The sequence below is a fragment of the Schistocerca americana genome, chromosome 2, assembly GCF_021461395.2.
Source record: "Schistocerca americana isolate TAMUIC-IGC-003095 chromosome 2, iqSchAmer2.1, whole genome shotgun sequence".
NCBI classification, from domain to species: Eukaryota; Metazoa; Arthropoda; class Insecta; order Orthoptera; family Acrididae; genus Schistocerca; species Schistocerca americana.
In genome coordinates, this window is record NC_060120.1 from 781,227,240 (window position 1) to 781,244,425 (window position 17,186).

Sequence of the window (17,186 nt, forward strand, 5' to 3'; positions counted from 1 at the left end):
ACTGATTTGTAACAGTTCGTTGCGTCAGCTTGGCGCCAACTGCTGCTCAATTTGCTGCTGCAGATGCAGTACGATGCGCCAGAACCATACACCGAGCACCATGGTCTTTGCTCACGTTTAGCGCCAGGTGGCCGTCCGGAGGCCGGTCTCCCTGCTACTCTACATTCCCGCGATCATTGCCCCAGATCATATGTAGTAGCTACATGTCTGCCAAGTCCTTCTGCAGTATCGCTTAAGGAGTATCCAGCTTTTCGGAGTCCTATTACACGACCTCGTTCAAACTCTGTGTGGTGTTGATAATGGCGTCTTAGTCGCCTTAAAGGCATTCCTGATTAACATCAGCTTACCACGTCCAATCTCAAAGGTAATTAACGCTGACGACGATTACAGTGTGTATTGAAAGCAAACCTGATTTGTGTCCTTGTTTTGACGCTACTAGCGCCACTGTTATGCGCTTGGCGCGAAATTTGAGTAGATATCATCTTCCAGATCTAAAAACAGGTCCAATAATTTTCATTTACGTCGCAAAAGTCCTTCTCGGTGTTCCCAAGGTTTTTTTTTTTTTTTCGGACAGTGTTGATCGGTTATTCATCCGGTCTGCCGAGCGCTGTTGGCAAGCGGGATGCACTCAGCCCTTGTGGGCAAACTGAGGAGCTACTTGATTGATAAGTAACGGCTCCGTTCTCGGAAACTGACATACGGCCGGGAGAGCGGTGTGGTGACCACATGTCCCTCCATATCCGCATCCAGTGACGCCTGTGGTCTGAGGATGACACGACGGCCGGTCGGTACTGTTCGGGAGGCGACTTAGTAGATCGGTAATTTTCGAGATATATTTGAGAATAAATGATGTACATATCTCAATTTTACTGTCACAGATACTTCGTACTAAGAAAAAATGTGATGGTCGGGTGGCATTTTTGGCCGGGAGGCCCCAACCGGGGAATTTCGGCCGCCGGGTGGAACTTCTATTTCAGGCGACGCCACGTACTGGGCGACTTGCGCGTCGGTGATGACGGTGAAGGGGTGATGAGGACAACACAATATCAAGTCCACGGGCGGAGAAAATCCCCAACCGGGCCGGGAGTTGAACCCAGGCCCGCTGCTTGGTAAGCAACACATTACCACTCAGATAAGCAGGCGGACATCGTACTAAGTCGTATGGGAGCAAGACGTTATTCAAGCATTCGTTTCACAGCTGTAGCCCCCACTATATTGTGCCACGCATTCATGCTAGTATTTGAAAAAAGTAATTAGAGGTGACTTTTGTAATGAGTATTACAGTCTTACGAAATAGTAATAACAGTAATGATCTTTTAAAACATTGTAGTTTCATGATCGAAATACAACTGAACTCTTTTGGATTAATCCTCAGAAAATTTCATTTACCCCCCCTCCCTCCCCCTCCCCCCCCCCCCCCCCCACACACACACATGGTAATTACACAGACTGGGAACCACTGCGCTAAGTTAAACTACCACATTGAAAGTGATCTCTCTAAATATGTTCAAATTAAATGAATGCGTGGGGTCTGTTCTTTCGGAAATGTCCGAAAGGCACCACGCATTCATATAATTTGACTGGCACAACTCGACAAGGATCCACCTTCTTCAGTGCGGACGCACAAAGACGTCTGACCTCTTTTTGGAATCACAGACAGCGAATATGGAGGGAGTGGACAGAGACTGTGAGTGGGTGGCGCTCGGTGGGAATGTGGATCGACCGTGAGGGCTACCGAGATAGTCTGCGCAATTGCAATGAAGCTGCGTTCCTGATGGTGCAGTGGTTAATGCACCTGCCCAGTAAGAGGGAATCCCTGTCCAGTGCACATTTTCACTCGTCGCCCATGATTCTGCTTGATGTCCCGATGCAGCTGACAGAAGTAATCCCCTCCCTTTCCTTTATTCCCCTCTCCATCTTCGATTTACATATAAATATGTTCAGCAGCTTATCGAACTGTTTCAGTCTGACTCGTAATATTTAATATCACTATATGTTTGACAAGGCGTCTATATCGCTCGTCTATTAGCGTATAGGTAACAGCGGTAACTCAACAGTGGAATGCGACTGTGGCACTGAGCAGCAGGCTAGTTGCGTCCGCGCGTCTTCATTATCAACGAGCTGGCGTCTGTCATCTCGTTGGCAACAGCAGAAAATACACACAACAAGAAATGCTTTGTATCAGGTCGGTTCCGAGAGTTTCGGAACCTGTAGAGAAAATTGGAATATAGATCGACATAAACATCATTTCCGCCCTTCTTATTGCTCATGAAAACCACACATTGCATGCTGTACCAACACTGCATGTTGTACCATCACGCAGCGAGACCTTCAGAAGAGGTGGTCCAGATTGCTGTATACACCGGTACCTCTAATAGCCAGTAGCACGTCCTCTTGCGTTCAAGCATGCTTGTACTCGTCGTAGCATACTATCCACAAGTTCATCAAGGCACCGTTGGTCCACATTGTCCCACTCCTCAACGGTGATTCGGCGTAGATCCCTCAGAGTGGTTGGTGGGTCACGTCGTCCATAAACAGCCCTTTTCAATATATCCCAGCCATGTTCCATAGGGTTCATGTATGGAAAATATGCTGGCCACTCTAGTCGAGCAATGTAGTTATCCTGAAGGAAGTCATTCACAAGATATGCACGAAGGAGGCGCGAATTGTCATCAGTGAAGACGAATGCCTCGCGAATATGCTGCCGATATAGTTGCACTATTGGTCGGAGGATGGCATTCACGTATCGTACAGTCGTTACTGCGCCTTCCATGACCACCAGCGGCGTACGTCGGCCGCACATAATGCCACCCCAAGACAGCAGGGAACCTACACATTGCTGCACTCGCTGGACAGTGTGTCTAAGGCGTTCAGCCTGACCGGGCTGTCTCCAAACACGTCTCCGACGAGTGTCTGGTTGAAGGCATATGCGACACTCATCGGTGAAGAGAACGACATGCCAATCCTGAGCCGTCCATTCGATATGTTGTTGGGCCCATCTGAACCGCGCTGCATGGTGTCGTGGTTGCAACGATGGACCTCGCCATGGACGTCTGGAGTGAAGTTGCGCATCATGCAGCTCATTGCGCTCAGCTTGAGTTGCAACAAAACGTCCTGTGGCTGCACAAAAAGCATTGTTCAACATGGTAGCGTTGCTGTCAGGGTTCCTCCGAGCCATAACCTGTAGGTAGCGGTGTGATCCACTGCAGTAGTAGCCCTTGGGCGGCCTGAATGAGGCATATCAGCGACAGTTCCTGTCTCCATCTCCGTCGTCTCCAAAAAACATCGCTTGGTTCACTCCGAGACGCCTAGACACGTCCCTTGTTGAGAGACCTTCCTGGCACAACGTAACAATGCGGACGCGATCGAACCGCAGTATTCACCGTCTAAGCATGGTTTAGCTACACACAACACGAGACGTGTGCCTCTTTCCCGATGGAATGACTGAAACTAATCGGCTGTCGGACCCCCTCCGTTTACTAGCCGCTGCTCATGCATGGTTGTTTACATCTTTGGGCGGGTTTAGTGACTTCTCTGAATAGTCAAAGGGACTGTGTCTGTGATACAATATCCACGTCAGCGTCTATCTACAGGTGTTCTGGGAACCGGGGTGATGCAAAACTAATTTTGATGTGTGTAGTTGCGGATTTAAGTGTTTCAAAATGACTCTGAGCACTATGGGACTTAACTTCTGAGGTCATCAGTCCCCTAGAACTTAGAACTACATAAACTTAACTAATCTAAGGACATCACACACATCCATGCCCGAGGCAGGATTCGAGCCTGCGACCGTAGCGGTCGCGCGGTTCCAGACTGTAGCTCCTAGAACCGCTCGGCCACATCGGCTGGCTATAAGTGTTTCCTGTGGCGATCCACAGATCTGGCACAAGATGCAGCTGACTCTTCAAAGGTTTCTAGGCAGCGACTTATCGTTAACGGGTGTTAAGAGTGTTTGTTTGGTGCAGCCATCTGGTGATTTCGTTGTGTAACTGTTGACTGCGTACTAGAGAGAAAGAGAGAGAGAGAGAAATTCTACATTCTAAGTAATTATTGGATAGGAGAACTATAAACTGCGTATCAGACAGGGATTTTAACCTTCTTTCTTACCCCTTCCAATCACGTCATGCAGGCATGCCTAATAGATGGTCTCAAAACTTCTACCTATTCCCACTTCAACCAAACATAGCCTTGCGTGGCGAACAGTTCTCGGGCTTGCAGCCGGGTGGCAGTGTCTTCAAACTGCGACGTTCCGACGAGTGACATATTCGTCATCTTCTGGCGAAGTGCCGAGACTTTGCGGATGCCAGTCCCTTTATACCTGCGGCGTGCCCCCCACCACCTGGCTGCGGGAGGCTGGGTCCAGAGGAGCCGGCGGGCGGGGTGGATGGGAAAGCGGGTGCGCCGTTCGTGTCTCCGTCGGAGCATTCCGGTCGCGTCTCGTGAGCTGGACGGTTCTTGGTGCGTTCCTGGCGTATTGCGGCTAATGCTGGATTCCAGGCCGCGCTCAGTTGATAGTCTTCGTCCCTGTTCACAAGATTCTCGTGGACCCGTATTTCTATTGATTCTTTAATGACGCTATCCCAATTGCTCCCGCCTCAGCACCCTGGTGTTTTCGAAATCAAAGGTGTGGTTTTCTTTGATGCTATGTTCAGCTATAGCAGATTTCTCTATCTGTCCAAGTCGGACATGCCTGTTGTGTTCCTCGCACCTTTCAGAGATGCAGCGCTGCGTTTGTCCAATGTACTGCACACCACAGTCGCAGGCAATGCTGTGTGTTGTGTTTGACTGGGTCTTTAGCTGATCCCAACAGCTCTTTCGTCTTTGGCGGTGGTCGGAAGACGGTATTTATGTTTGATTTTCTTAGTAGCCTCCCGAGTTTGGCTGATATGGGCCCCAAATATGGAAGAAAGGCGAGTCTCTTGTTACCTTCCTCTTCTTCTTCCTGAAAGTTGTCAGCCTGTCTCCTCTTGAAGTGCAATGGAGAGCATTATGAAAAAGTGGATCGAGTGGCCATGGGATCTCCCCTTGCTCCAGGGATCGTGAATCTTTATATGGAACGCTTTGAGGAGGTGGCACTACAAACTGCTCACCGGAAACCCAGGCACTTCTTCCGCTATGTGGACGACACTTTCGTGATTTGGCAGCATGGCAGGCAGGCACTGGAGGAGTTTATGGGCCACCTAAAAGGCATACATGAGAATATCACCTTCACGATGGAAGTAGAAGAGAATGGCTGTATTCCATTCCTGGACATACTGATCAGGAAGAAAGTGGATGGCACGCTAGGCCATTCAGTTTACAGAAAGAAGACGCACACAGACCTGTACCTCCATGCAACTAGCTGCCACGATCCGGCGCAACGCCAGTCAGTACTGACCACCTTGGTACATAGGGCGCGCGTCATTTGTGGCAAAGAAAGCATCTCAGACGAATTACACCACCTAAGAGAGGTATTTGGGAAAAACAGGTACAGTGAAACACAGATTGGTAGGGCCTTCAAGAGGAGACAGGCTGACAAATTTCAGGAAGAAGAAGAGGAAGTTAACAAGAGACTCGCCTTTCTTCCATATTTGGGGCCCATATCAGCCAAACTCGGGAGGCTACTAAGAAAATCAAACATAAATACCATCTTCCGACCACCGCCGAAGACGAAAGAGCTGCTGGTCTCAGCTAAAGACCCACTCAAACACAACACACAGCATTGCCTGCGAATTTGGTGTGCAGTACATTGGACAAACGCAGCGCTGCATCTCTAAAAGGTGCGAGGAACACATCAGGCATGTCCGACTTGGACAGATAGAGAAATCTGCTATAGCTGAACATAGCATCAAAGAAAACCACACCTTTGATTTCCAAAACACCAGGGGGCTGTGCCGAGTCGGGAGCTATTGGGATAGCGTCATTAAAGAATCAATAGAAATACGGGCCCCCGAGAATCTTGTGAACAGGGACGAAGGCTATCAACTGAGCGCGGCCTGGAATCCAGCATTAGCCGCAATACGCCAGGAACGCACGAAGAACCGTCCAGCTCACGAGACGCGACCGGAATGCTCCGACGTAGACACGAACGGCGCACCCGCTTCCCCCTCCACCCCTCCCGCCGGCTCCTCTGGACCACCCGCGGCCAAGTGGTGGGGGGCACGCCGCAGGTATAAAGGCACCGGCATCCGCAAAGTCTCGGAACTTCGCCAGAAGATGACGAGTATGTCGGGGCAGTTTGAAGACACCGCCACCCGGCTGGAGGCCCGAGAACCCTTCGCCAGCTGCATACGCCGGGAAAGCATACATTCACATAACCTTGCGTGATTGTGGCTAACGAAGTTCCCCATGTAACATCCTGGCAATTGAAGACTGTGTGCCGGACCGAGACTTGCACTCGGGGCTATAGAACCGTATGAGGCACGTGCCTGCTGTGAATGAACAGCAAAATCTTATTGCAAGTGTGCTCAGTTTGCACAGAGCAAAGATGAGTATCACTGCGTGACCGTACAGCAAAACAGCAACCAGCGCCATCAGACTAAACAACTTGACCTTCCTGCAGCATGGCAGAACTCAAGAGTGGCTTCTTGAAACTCTCATCCCAGCATTCTCAGGGAGGTAGCTTGTAAATAGGAGTAGATTTGTTCCGTGCTGTAAAATTCCTTTATTGAGGCTCTCCACTGGGATACATTTCAAAGAACGGCAGTGACTGAAGCATCCCGTGTGTGTGTGTGTGTGTGTGTGTGTGTGTGTGTGACATCCTGCAAAGCTGACAGAGCGCGGCTCGGCCGAGTGGTGGCATTAACACCACTGCTTCCATCAGAAATTTTCTCTGGGCTCGGCAGCTGAGGCAGAGGTGTCGGAGGCTCGGCGTCTCGATCCGCTGCGCCGGCTGTGGCCCAATGTAGGAGCACTGTAGCCGGCGTGCTATTTCCCAGGGCTCGGTGGGCCCTGCGGCAGCCCTGCGTATTGTCTCTCAGGGCAGGTCCAACCTCATACAGCACTCCGGACAGCGCCCCAAGTGTCACAGCCCTATAACGATAGTGCTGCGATATTAACACAAGAATATTTCAGTACAGAAGTTGCAACGTATTTATACACTCACGGGCTGCACTTACTTGGTGTTTCCTATTTCTTGTGGCATGTGTACTAAACATTTGCGCGGCTGCTGGTCTGGAAATGTTGCCACCTTCTTCCGCTTAGGTGCTGCTTTGTCAACTATTTCCACACCTGACGTAGCAGGCTCGCCTCTCAGTGCGCAAAGCATAACATGTGCTCTCTCCGTAATCTACTTTCCATTTTGCACATTTCTGACCAAATGAGGTTATTGTGCTACTCTGAATACATCACAAATTGATCCTAAGGTTGCTGCTTGTTCAGAGTCGGTACTAAGTATAGAAGTGCAACACTGCAGTAAACATGCAGTACGCAAAGTAACTGATTAGTGAAACTAGCAAATGTAACAGTCAACTTTCAGTTTGAACCCGGGAGTATAAATTTAGAGTAACTCTAAAATTTGTGTGAGATACATCCTGGTTTTGCATGTATAGAGGCAGCTAACAATGTAAAGATAAAATACCTTGTTTGCAGTATCGGGTAATAACAGAAGCTAAGTATTACTCAGATAAGTATTACTTTCCAGAATTTTTTTCTTCACACATACAAATACGAAGCAAGCTCGAAGTAACACCATGATTATTAGTTCGAGTACATTAGCGCTAGTCATAGTTCGTTGTTAGTATGCTTTACAGACGTAACATGCTGTGGTTGGGCCTGCCTGTTAACGTATAAATTGCGCATTACACACCCCTGAAGGCTCTCCTTCAAGAAGGGCTTGTTAGAACTCGATATGTGAACGAATGAAAGAGGGAAGTTAGTATAATTCAGAGTAGACTATTGAAAATGCTACTTGCAACAGTAGGCGAGGTACCTTACATAAGAACACTTCAAGATGTATCATGAAACGCCGTCAAGACGTATAGGTATTACTGTGATATTTATGATGTCTGTTCTTTCGAACATGTCCAGAACAACAGAAAAAACACACATAATAGTAATAATAATGAAATTTTAATAAGTGGAAGGCAGGCAAAGCTTCATTGTGTATAAAAATAATAAAAAATTCTTACCTGCATCATTATACAACAGCACACAGCTGTATAATTCGAACTTCTACAAATGAAGTACAGCATTGTGTTTCAACTGTGAAATAAAAAAAAATATACATTAATTAGACACAAATTGAATATTTTGTTAATTTCACGGAGTTAAGAAGAACAATTCAGAAAATTTATTAATGTTGTTTCCTCAGAAACAGTGATTTCCATCTAATTCATGTCCAAGCTAAAGCTTTCTGCTGTCTATACTACTTTTTTCACCATTTTGAAGAAAGAAAGAAAATAAATAACCGATATATGCCACATTCGAAACACATCATTAAAAGTAAGATTATTGTGATATTAGAAGAACGTAAGTAACTGTAGAATAACTGAAACTATTTTGTTTATTGCTGAGATTAGTTTTTTAATGACATCTCCAGGCTAATTTGAAGATTCTCACGTAAGTATCACTGTATTTTACCCTGCCTAAATGTTACACGTAGCGCTTTCAAAAACCTACGCTAAATTTTTCAAACTTCCCTCTTTTATTCACTTTCCGCCATTGAATTATTTCAGTGCCCTCATGGAGTTGACCTCTGTTTCATCATAATTATTATTATTATTATGATTTACCGTTTTGTAATGGTAGTACCTGCGGCTTGCTTAACAAGCAGCAAGCGTTTGAGTAAAGCATCGCAGCAGAGACAGCTGATGTGTCCACCCTTATTGTCGCATTTCCAGGAACGATGTTAACTTTGGAAGTGCAAGTGGCAACAAAAGTCATTTCAACAACATCGTTTCTTTCTCTTCCAGGAACAGAAGATACACCCATCTGTGCCCTAGGAAGCTCCGACTGCATGATGAAGAGCGCAAGTAAGTGCTGTCAATATGCGTCACTAATTCTTACACGGATTATGTACGTCTTACTCTTGGAGCACTCTGATCATACACTGAAATTGAACGTGGGGTCAAAGTAACAAAGGTGTACAGGGTGCTTAAAACATGTGTCCCGTGTTTTTGTAGAATGTGGTCAAAACCAGAAAATTTAAGTAAATTATATGTCTGGGGACAAACATGTATGTGGTGTGGATCACTTTAGTTATGTCGACGATTTGATTCCAGCCACCTTTTACTTTATTTTTAATCAGTAATCTAAGTATTCGGAACTCTTTTCTTACAATACAAAATCTGTAGGCAATAAATTAAAAGTACAACGGGGACGTGAAATTTAGAGAAAACCCATTCGCACGGGCCCTTAACTGCCAGTGATTTTCTTGTCTAGAGTCGCTGATATACAGAGCGAAGAGTATATATGACGAGGACAACCTACTGCTGGAGCTGGTGGTCTACAAAACACTCTTTCTTCGAATGGGTATAGAGGAACGATATTAGCAAGGAGCTGAGGACACCGAAATATATAACAAGGGTAAAGAAATAGCTCACAGAGTCGTCTTCCTACAATATCATTTGCGCAACGAAAATACAACCGCGGTCTTCGAACATCTAGATTATGTCAAATTCCTTACAAGTGCAGCAAGACATAGATCTGACAGACACCTCGCTGCAACTCCGTAAGTTTCAGTGGATGTATACACAACATAAGACTCGGCCAGGAAGGAAAAACAGCACTAGATGAGCAAATGTTAGCGGACGAGGGTACTTTCGATTTCGAATAAAGTTTGTTTTTTATTACTTATTTAAGTGATTGAAAACCCTTAAAGTCTAGATCACACATACAATCTTCTTGATGTAAATAGTGTTTTTGTCAGTTACTAAGTTCTGATGGCATAACGCCTTTGTTTTATGACCATCGTTTAATTACACTGGCCACGAACGATGAGAAGTTTTTAATTGTCGCGTATGGATGCTGTCATTTTAAGAATGATTTAAAGGATGTGTGAAGCTGTAATGGCACCAACATTAATCAAGAATGTTTTATGATCTGAAGATGGGTAGACTTTTAACCGAAACTAGTAATCCAGCAAAATAAAGAAGATTTCATTTGCGGTCTTCACTTCAAGGGTTTTCAGCCCCTAACTTAAATAAAAATTTACAACAGTCTGTGTATCTCCTGGTTGAAAGTGTCATCAAAATACGATAAAAGTCTGTTATCTGCACAGCGATTAATTTCTAAGACGGTGTCACGTAGGAGAAAATATTGAGATTGGAGTTACACAAAAACTCGTTAACTGGTACAAAGCATTTTCTCTCACAAGGAAATAGTCCAGTTGAAAGTTTTCACACGGGAAGAATACGCCGGAAGAAATTCACTCTTATAATTTTAGCTACTGAGGTGAACAGAAAGTATTTTCTTAGCGTTCCTCATTTTTGCCGCACGAAGAACTGTTTATAACAGAGGTTTGTCTAGACCTTCATGCCCAGCGCGCGACTCGTTGAATAAGCAGAAGCAGCCGCGACGAAAGAACGTAGCGCCTCATAGCGCGAAGTCCAAAGAGCACACACGCTTATTTTAAGCATTCAAACCACGACAAATATGACTCAAATCATTAACTTTTGAATAATATGTAGTTCATATCGGTAGCTAAACTGTTGCAGATGTAATAATTATATAAGTGACTAGCAGAGGAAAGAAAATCAAGGCACTGGCTGATGTTACATTGCAGACTATTTCCATCAATCGTTTCTTTAATTTCTGTAGCGCAGTTCTTATGATAACTTTTTGAATAGTACATATTTTACTAACAATGAAACATTTTCTTGTTTATTCCCGATAGTCAGCACTAAAAATGTTACTGGATGACGAAAACAAACATTTTCCTTACAGTAGGCACACATAAATAATTAATATATTCAAGCACTAATTACTAATTCTATTTAGATGTATCGGGAATGCAACAGGAAATGGTTGTGCCTGTTGTTCTACATGCTGTGCTGCGAATGGGCATTCGTTATCAAATTCGTAATTTGTGGTGATGCAAGTTCACAATGCAAAAATGATTGAATTTTAACAATAATGTTGTGATGAAAAACGTGAAATGGTAAACAGCTGACTGAATTTTCAGTATTTTCCGACAACTTTCTGAAAAATTCTTTACTGTGGTCGAAAATACACTCCTGCAAACGGAAAAAAGAACACATTGACACCGGTGTGTCAGACCCACCATACTTGCTCCGGACACTGCGAGAGGGCTGTACAAGCAATGATCACACGCACGGCACAGCGGACACACCAGGAACCGCGGTGTTGGCCGTCGAATGGCGCTAGCTGCGCAGCATTTGTGCACCGCCGCCGTCAGTGTCAGCCAGTTTGCCGTGGCATACGGAGCTCCATCGCAGTCTTTAACACTGGTAGCATGCCGCGACAGCGTGGACGTGAACCGTATGTGCAGTTGACGGACTTTGAGCGAGGGCGTATAGTGGGCATGCGGGAGGCCGGGTGGACGTACCGCCGAATTGCTCAACACGTGGGGCGTGAGGTCTCCACAGTACATCGATGTTGTCGCCAGTGGTCGGCGGAAGGTGCACGTGCCCGTCGACCTGGGACCGGACCGCAGCGACGCACGGATGCACGCCAAGACCGTAGGATCCTACGCAGTGCTGTAGGAGACCGCACCGCCACTTCCCAGCAAATTAGGGACACTGTTGCTCCTGGGGTATCGGCGAGGACCATTCGCAACCGTCTCCATGAAGCTGGGCTACGGTCCCGCACACCGTTAGGCCGTCTTCCGCTCACGCCCCAACATCGTGCAGCTCGCCTCCAGTGGTGTCGTGACAGGCGTGAATGGAGGGACGAATGGAGACGTGTCGTCTTCAGCGATGAGAATCGCTTCTGCCTTGGTGCCAATGATGGTCGTATGCGTGTTTGGCGCCGTGCAGGTGAGCGCCACAATCAGGACTGCATACGACCGAGGCACACAGGGCCAACACCCGGCATCATGGTGTGGGGAGCGATCTCCTACACTGGCCGTACACCACTGGTGATCGTCGAGGGGACACTGAATAGTGCACGGTACATCCAAACCGTCATCGAACCCATCGTTCTACCATTCCTAGACCGGCAAGGGAACTTGCTGTTCCAACAGGACAATGCACATCCGCATGTATCCCGTGCCACCCAACGTGCTCTAGAAGGTGTAAGTCAACTACCCTGGCCAGCAAGTTCTCCGGATCTGTCCCCCATTGAGCATGTTTGGGACTGGATGAAGCGTCGTCTCACACAGTCTACACGTCCAGCACGAACGCTGGTCCAACTGAGGCGCCAGGTGGAAATGGCATGGCAAGCCATTCCACAGGATTACATCCAGCGTCTCTACGATCGTCTCCATGGGAGAATAGCAGCCTGCATTGCTGCGAAAGGTGGATATACACTGTACTAGTGCCGACATTGTGCATGCTCTGTTACCTGTGTCTATGTGCCTGTGGTTCTGTCAGTGCGATCATGTGATGTATCTGACCCCAGGAATGTGTCAATAAAGTTTCCCCTTCCTGGGACAATGAATTCACGGTGTTCTTATTTCAATTTCCAGGAGTGTATGTCATGGAGGTGCTATCACGCTATTAATTCTGGGTGTTATCCGAGCTGTATGAAGTCTTCTGTCATTCTCCTAAAGACAGAGGTGTCTTTATGTTCCGCTAAAGACTCCAATAAAAGCAATGGATTATTTTCTGCGAATGGTAAGAAGACGTTTCGGATATACACTTCTGGAAATTGAAATAAGAACACCGTGAATTCATTGTCCCAGGAAGGGGAAACTTTATTGACACATTTCTGGGGTCAGATACATCACACGATCACACTGACAGAACCACAGGCACATAGACACAGGCAACAGACCATGCACAATGTCGGCACTAGTACAGTGTATATCCACCTTTCGTAGCAATGCAGGGTGCCGTTCTCCCATGGAGACGATCGTAGAGATGCTGGATGTAGTCCTGTGGAACGGCTTGCCATGCCATTTCCACCTGGCGCCTCAGTTGGACCAGCGTTCGTGCTGGACGTGCAGACCGCGCGAGACGACGCTTCATCCAGTCCCAAACATGCTCAATGGGGGACAGATCCGGAGATCTTGCTGGCCAGGGTAGTTGACTTACACCTTCTAGAGCACGTTGGGTGGCACGGGATACATGCGGACGTGCATTGTCCTGTTGGAACAGCAAGTTCCCTTGCCGGTCTAGGAATGGTAGAACGATGGGTTCGATGACGGTTTGGATGTACCGTGCACTATTCAGTGTCCCCTCGACGATCACCAGTGGTGTACGGCCAGTGTAGGACATCGCTCCCCACACCATGATGCCGGGTGTTGGCCCTGTGTGCCTCGGTCGTATGCAGTCCTGATTGTGGCGCTCACCTGCACGGCGCCAAACACGCATACGACCATCATTGGCACCAAGGCAGAAGCGACTCTCATCGCTGAAGACGACACGTCTCCATTCGTCCCTCCATTCACGCCTGTCGCGACACCACTGGAGGCGGGCTGCACGATGTTGGGGCGTGAGCGGAAGACGGCCTAACGGTGTGCGGGACCGTAGCCCAGCTTCATGGAGACGGTTGCGAATGGTCCTCGCCGATACCCCAGGAGCAACAGTATCCCTAATTTGCTGGGAAGTGGCGGTGCGGTCCCCTACGGCACTGCGTAGGATCCTACGGTCTTGGCGTGCATCCGTGCGTCGCTGCGGTCCGGTCCCAGGTCGACGGGCACGTGCACCTTCCGCCGACCACTGGCGACAACATCGATGTACTGTGGAGTCCTCACGCCCCACGTGTTGAGCAATTCGGCGGTACGTCCACCCGGCCTCCCGCATGCCCACTATACGCCCTCGCTCAAAGTCCATCAACTTCACATACGGTTCACGTCCACGCTGTCGCGGCATGCTACCAGTGTTAAAGACTGCGATGGAGCTCCGTATGCCACGGCAAACTGGCTGACACTGACGGCGGCGGTGCACAAATGCTGCGCAGCTAGCGCCATTCGACGGCCAACACCGCGGTTCCTGGTGTGTCCGCTGTGCCGTGCGTGTGATCATTGCTTGTACAGCCCTCTCGCAGTGTCCGGAGCAAGTATGGTGGGTCTGACACACCGGTGTCAATGTGTTCTTTTTTCCATTTCCAGGAGTGTAACATGGAAAATCATTTTCTCCAGTTTTTTCCAGATTTTGGGACGTCGATCACAAGATTTTTCACAGTACAAAGTTCTTTGTCTTAATTTGTTACACTAATTTGTTCCTGAAGGCAGCAGAAACAGTCATCCACTACTGCTGACATTGTTGCATACGAATGTGTCTCTCTAATAGTACCTACTAATGACAACTCTTCCGCACGTTTACTTGGAGTAAATTTCGTAATTTTGCTACTTCCTTCGCTGCATAATTTCCTGAAACCATTTAAGCATGTCGAAGAAGCCTGGAAATCAGTGATGTTCAACCCATTTCCAATTCAGAGGGTTCAGTCTTGTATATTTTTCTCAGTAACAGTATATTGACCCTCACAAGGCGCTCTAAACATTTCGATGACTTTTTTTCACTCTTTTGCGACTTTCATTTGGGCGCATATTTCGTACTTCGCCTAAACTTTTCATTCGTTTATGTAAACACGTTTAGATCTTAGGAAATGAAACCGGCATTGCTTAACTTTAAGCGTTTTTTCCCGCCTTTATTTAATTAAAAAATCTTTTTCACTGAAAGCTATTACTTACTGTATATCTTTTCTTTCGATATGGAAAGAACTCTATTTTTGTTCTGGACTTCATTAGCACAACAACTATAATCTGAACCACAATTCACTGAATCGTCTAAGCTATTTTTTGGTGAAACAGGTTGGCAAAGTGTGACATCTCGGTTGCCCTGCGGGGCTGGCGTGATGTGCGTATACTATCGGAATGCGTTCTGGTCGGTTTGCGACGGGACAGACACAGCTGAACAGAGGGAGGGAGGAAGATATTAGCGCTTCCTTGTGTGTACGATTGTTCGGTACAATATTGCAGTTAATTTTAAACTAGTATCTCGAGGAGATAAAGACTTAAAATTTTTAAGCATAACTCATAACTGGATGACAATGCAATATTACCTCTCTCTCTTCTGTGGTACGGGGTAGGGGGCTCTTTTTTTTCTTTTATTTTTTTTTTTTTCATCCGTCTACTGACTGGTTTGATGCGGTCCGCCACGAATTCCTTTCCTGTGCTAACCTCTTCATCTCAGAGTAGCACTTGCAACCTACGTCCTCAATTATTTGCTTGACGTATTCCAATCTCTGTCTTCCTCTACAGTTTTTGCCATCTACAGCTCCCTCTAGTACCATGGAAGTCATTCCCTCATGTCTTAGCAGATGTTCTATCATCCTGTCCCTTCACCTTATCAGTGTTTTCCACATATTCCTTTCCTCTCCGATTCTGCGTAGAACCTCCTCATTCCTTACCTTATCAGTCCACCTAATTTTCAACATTCGTCTATAGCACCACATCTCAAATGCTTCGATTCTCTTCTGTTCCGGTTTTCCCACAGTCCATCTTTCACTACAATACAATGCTGTGCTCCAGACGTACATCCTCAGAAATGTCTTCCTCAAATTAAGGCCGGTATTTGATATTAGTAGACTTCTCTTGGCCAGAAATGCCTTTTTTTCCATAGCGAGTCTGCTTTTGATGTCCTCCTTGCTCCGTCCGTCATTGGTTATTTTACTGCCTAGGTAGCAGAATTCCTTAACTTCATTGACTTCGTGACCATCAATCCTGATGTTAAGTTTCTCGCTGTTCTCATTTCTACTACTTCTCATCACCTTCGTCTTTCCCCGATTTACTCTCATTCCATACTGTGTACTCATTAGACTGTTCATTCCGTTCAGCAGATCATTTAATTCTTCTTCACTTTCACTCAGGATAGCAATGTCATCAGCGAATCGTATCATTGATATTCTTTCACCTTGTATTTTAATTCCACTCCTGAACCTTTCTTTTATTTCCATCATTGCTTCCTCGATGTACAGATTGAAGAGTAGGGGCGAAAGGCTGCAGCCTTGTCTTACACCCTTCTTAATACGAGCACTTCGTTCTTGATCGTCCATTCTTATTATTCCCTCTTGGTTGTTGTACATATTGTATATTACCCGTCTCTCCCTATAGCTTACACCTACTTTTTTCAGAATCTCGAACAGCTTGCACCATTTTATATTGTCGAACGCTTTTTCCAGATCGACAAATCCTATGATAGTGTCTTGATTTTTCTTTAGCCTTGCTTCCATTATTAGCCGTAACGTCAGAATTGTCTCTCTCGTCCGTTTACTTTTCCTAAAGCCAAACTGATCGTCACCTAGCGCATTCTCAATTTTCTTATCCATTCTTCTGTATATTATTTTTGTAAGCAGCTTCGATGCATGAGCTGTTAAGCTGATTGTGCGATAATTCTCGCACTTGTCAGCTCTTGCCGTCTTCGGAATTGTGTGAATGATGCTTTTCCGAAAGTCAGATGGTATATCTCCAGACTCATATACTCTACACACCAACGTGAATAGTCGTTTTGTTGCCACTTCCCCCAATGATTTTAGAAATTCTGATGGAATGTTATCTATCCCTTCTGCCTTATTTGACCGTAAGTCCTCCAAAGCTCGTTTAAATTCCGATTCAAATATTGGATCCCCTATCTCTTCTAAATCGACTCCTGTTTCTTCTTCTATCACATCAGACAAATCTTCACCCTCATAGAGGCTATCTCTTCTAAATCGACTCCTGTTTCTTCTTCTATCACATCAGACAAATCTTCACCCTCATAGAGGCTTTCAGTGTATTCTTTCCACCTATCTGCTCTCTCCTCTGCATTTAACAGTGGAATTCCCGTTGCACTCTTAATGTTACCACCGTTGCTTTTAATGTCACCAAAGGTTGTTTTGACTTTCCTGTATGCTGAGTCTGTCCTTCCGACAATCATATCTTTTTCGATGTCTTCACATTTTTCCTGCAGCCATTTCGTCTTAGCTTCCCTGCACTTCCTATTTATTTCATTCCTCAGCGACTTGTATTTCGGTATTCCTGATTTTCCCGGAACATGTTTGTACTTTCTCGTTTCATCAATCAACTGAAGTATTTCTTCTGTTACCCATGGTTTCTTCGCAGCTACCTTCTTTGTACCTATGTTTTCGTTCCCAACTTCTGTGAT

General features: G+C 46.3%; 1 protein-coding gene across 1 annotated transcript in view; it reads left to right on the top strand.

Annotated features, from left to right (window-relative positions):
- The window catches only part of LOC124594430 (pickpocket protein 28-like), a 141,712-nt gene that overhangs the window by 94,163 nt on the left and 30,363 nt on the right, over nucleotides 1–17,186 (top strand). The window contains exon 7 of the mRNA XM_047132806.1: nucleotides 8,892–8,951. Within this exon, the coding sequence (XP_046988762.1) occupies nucleotides 8,892–8,951 (60 nt within the window). The remainder of the gene's footprint in view (nucleotides 1–8,891; nucleotides 8,952–17,186) is intronic.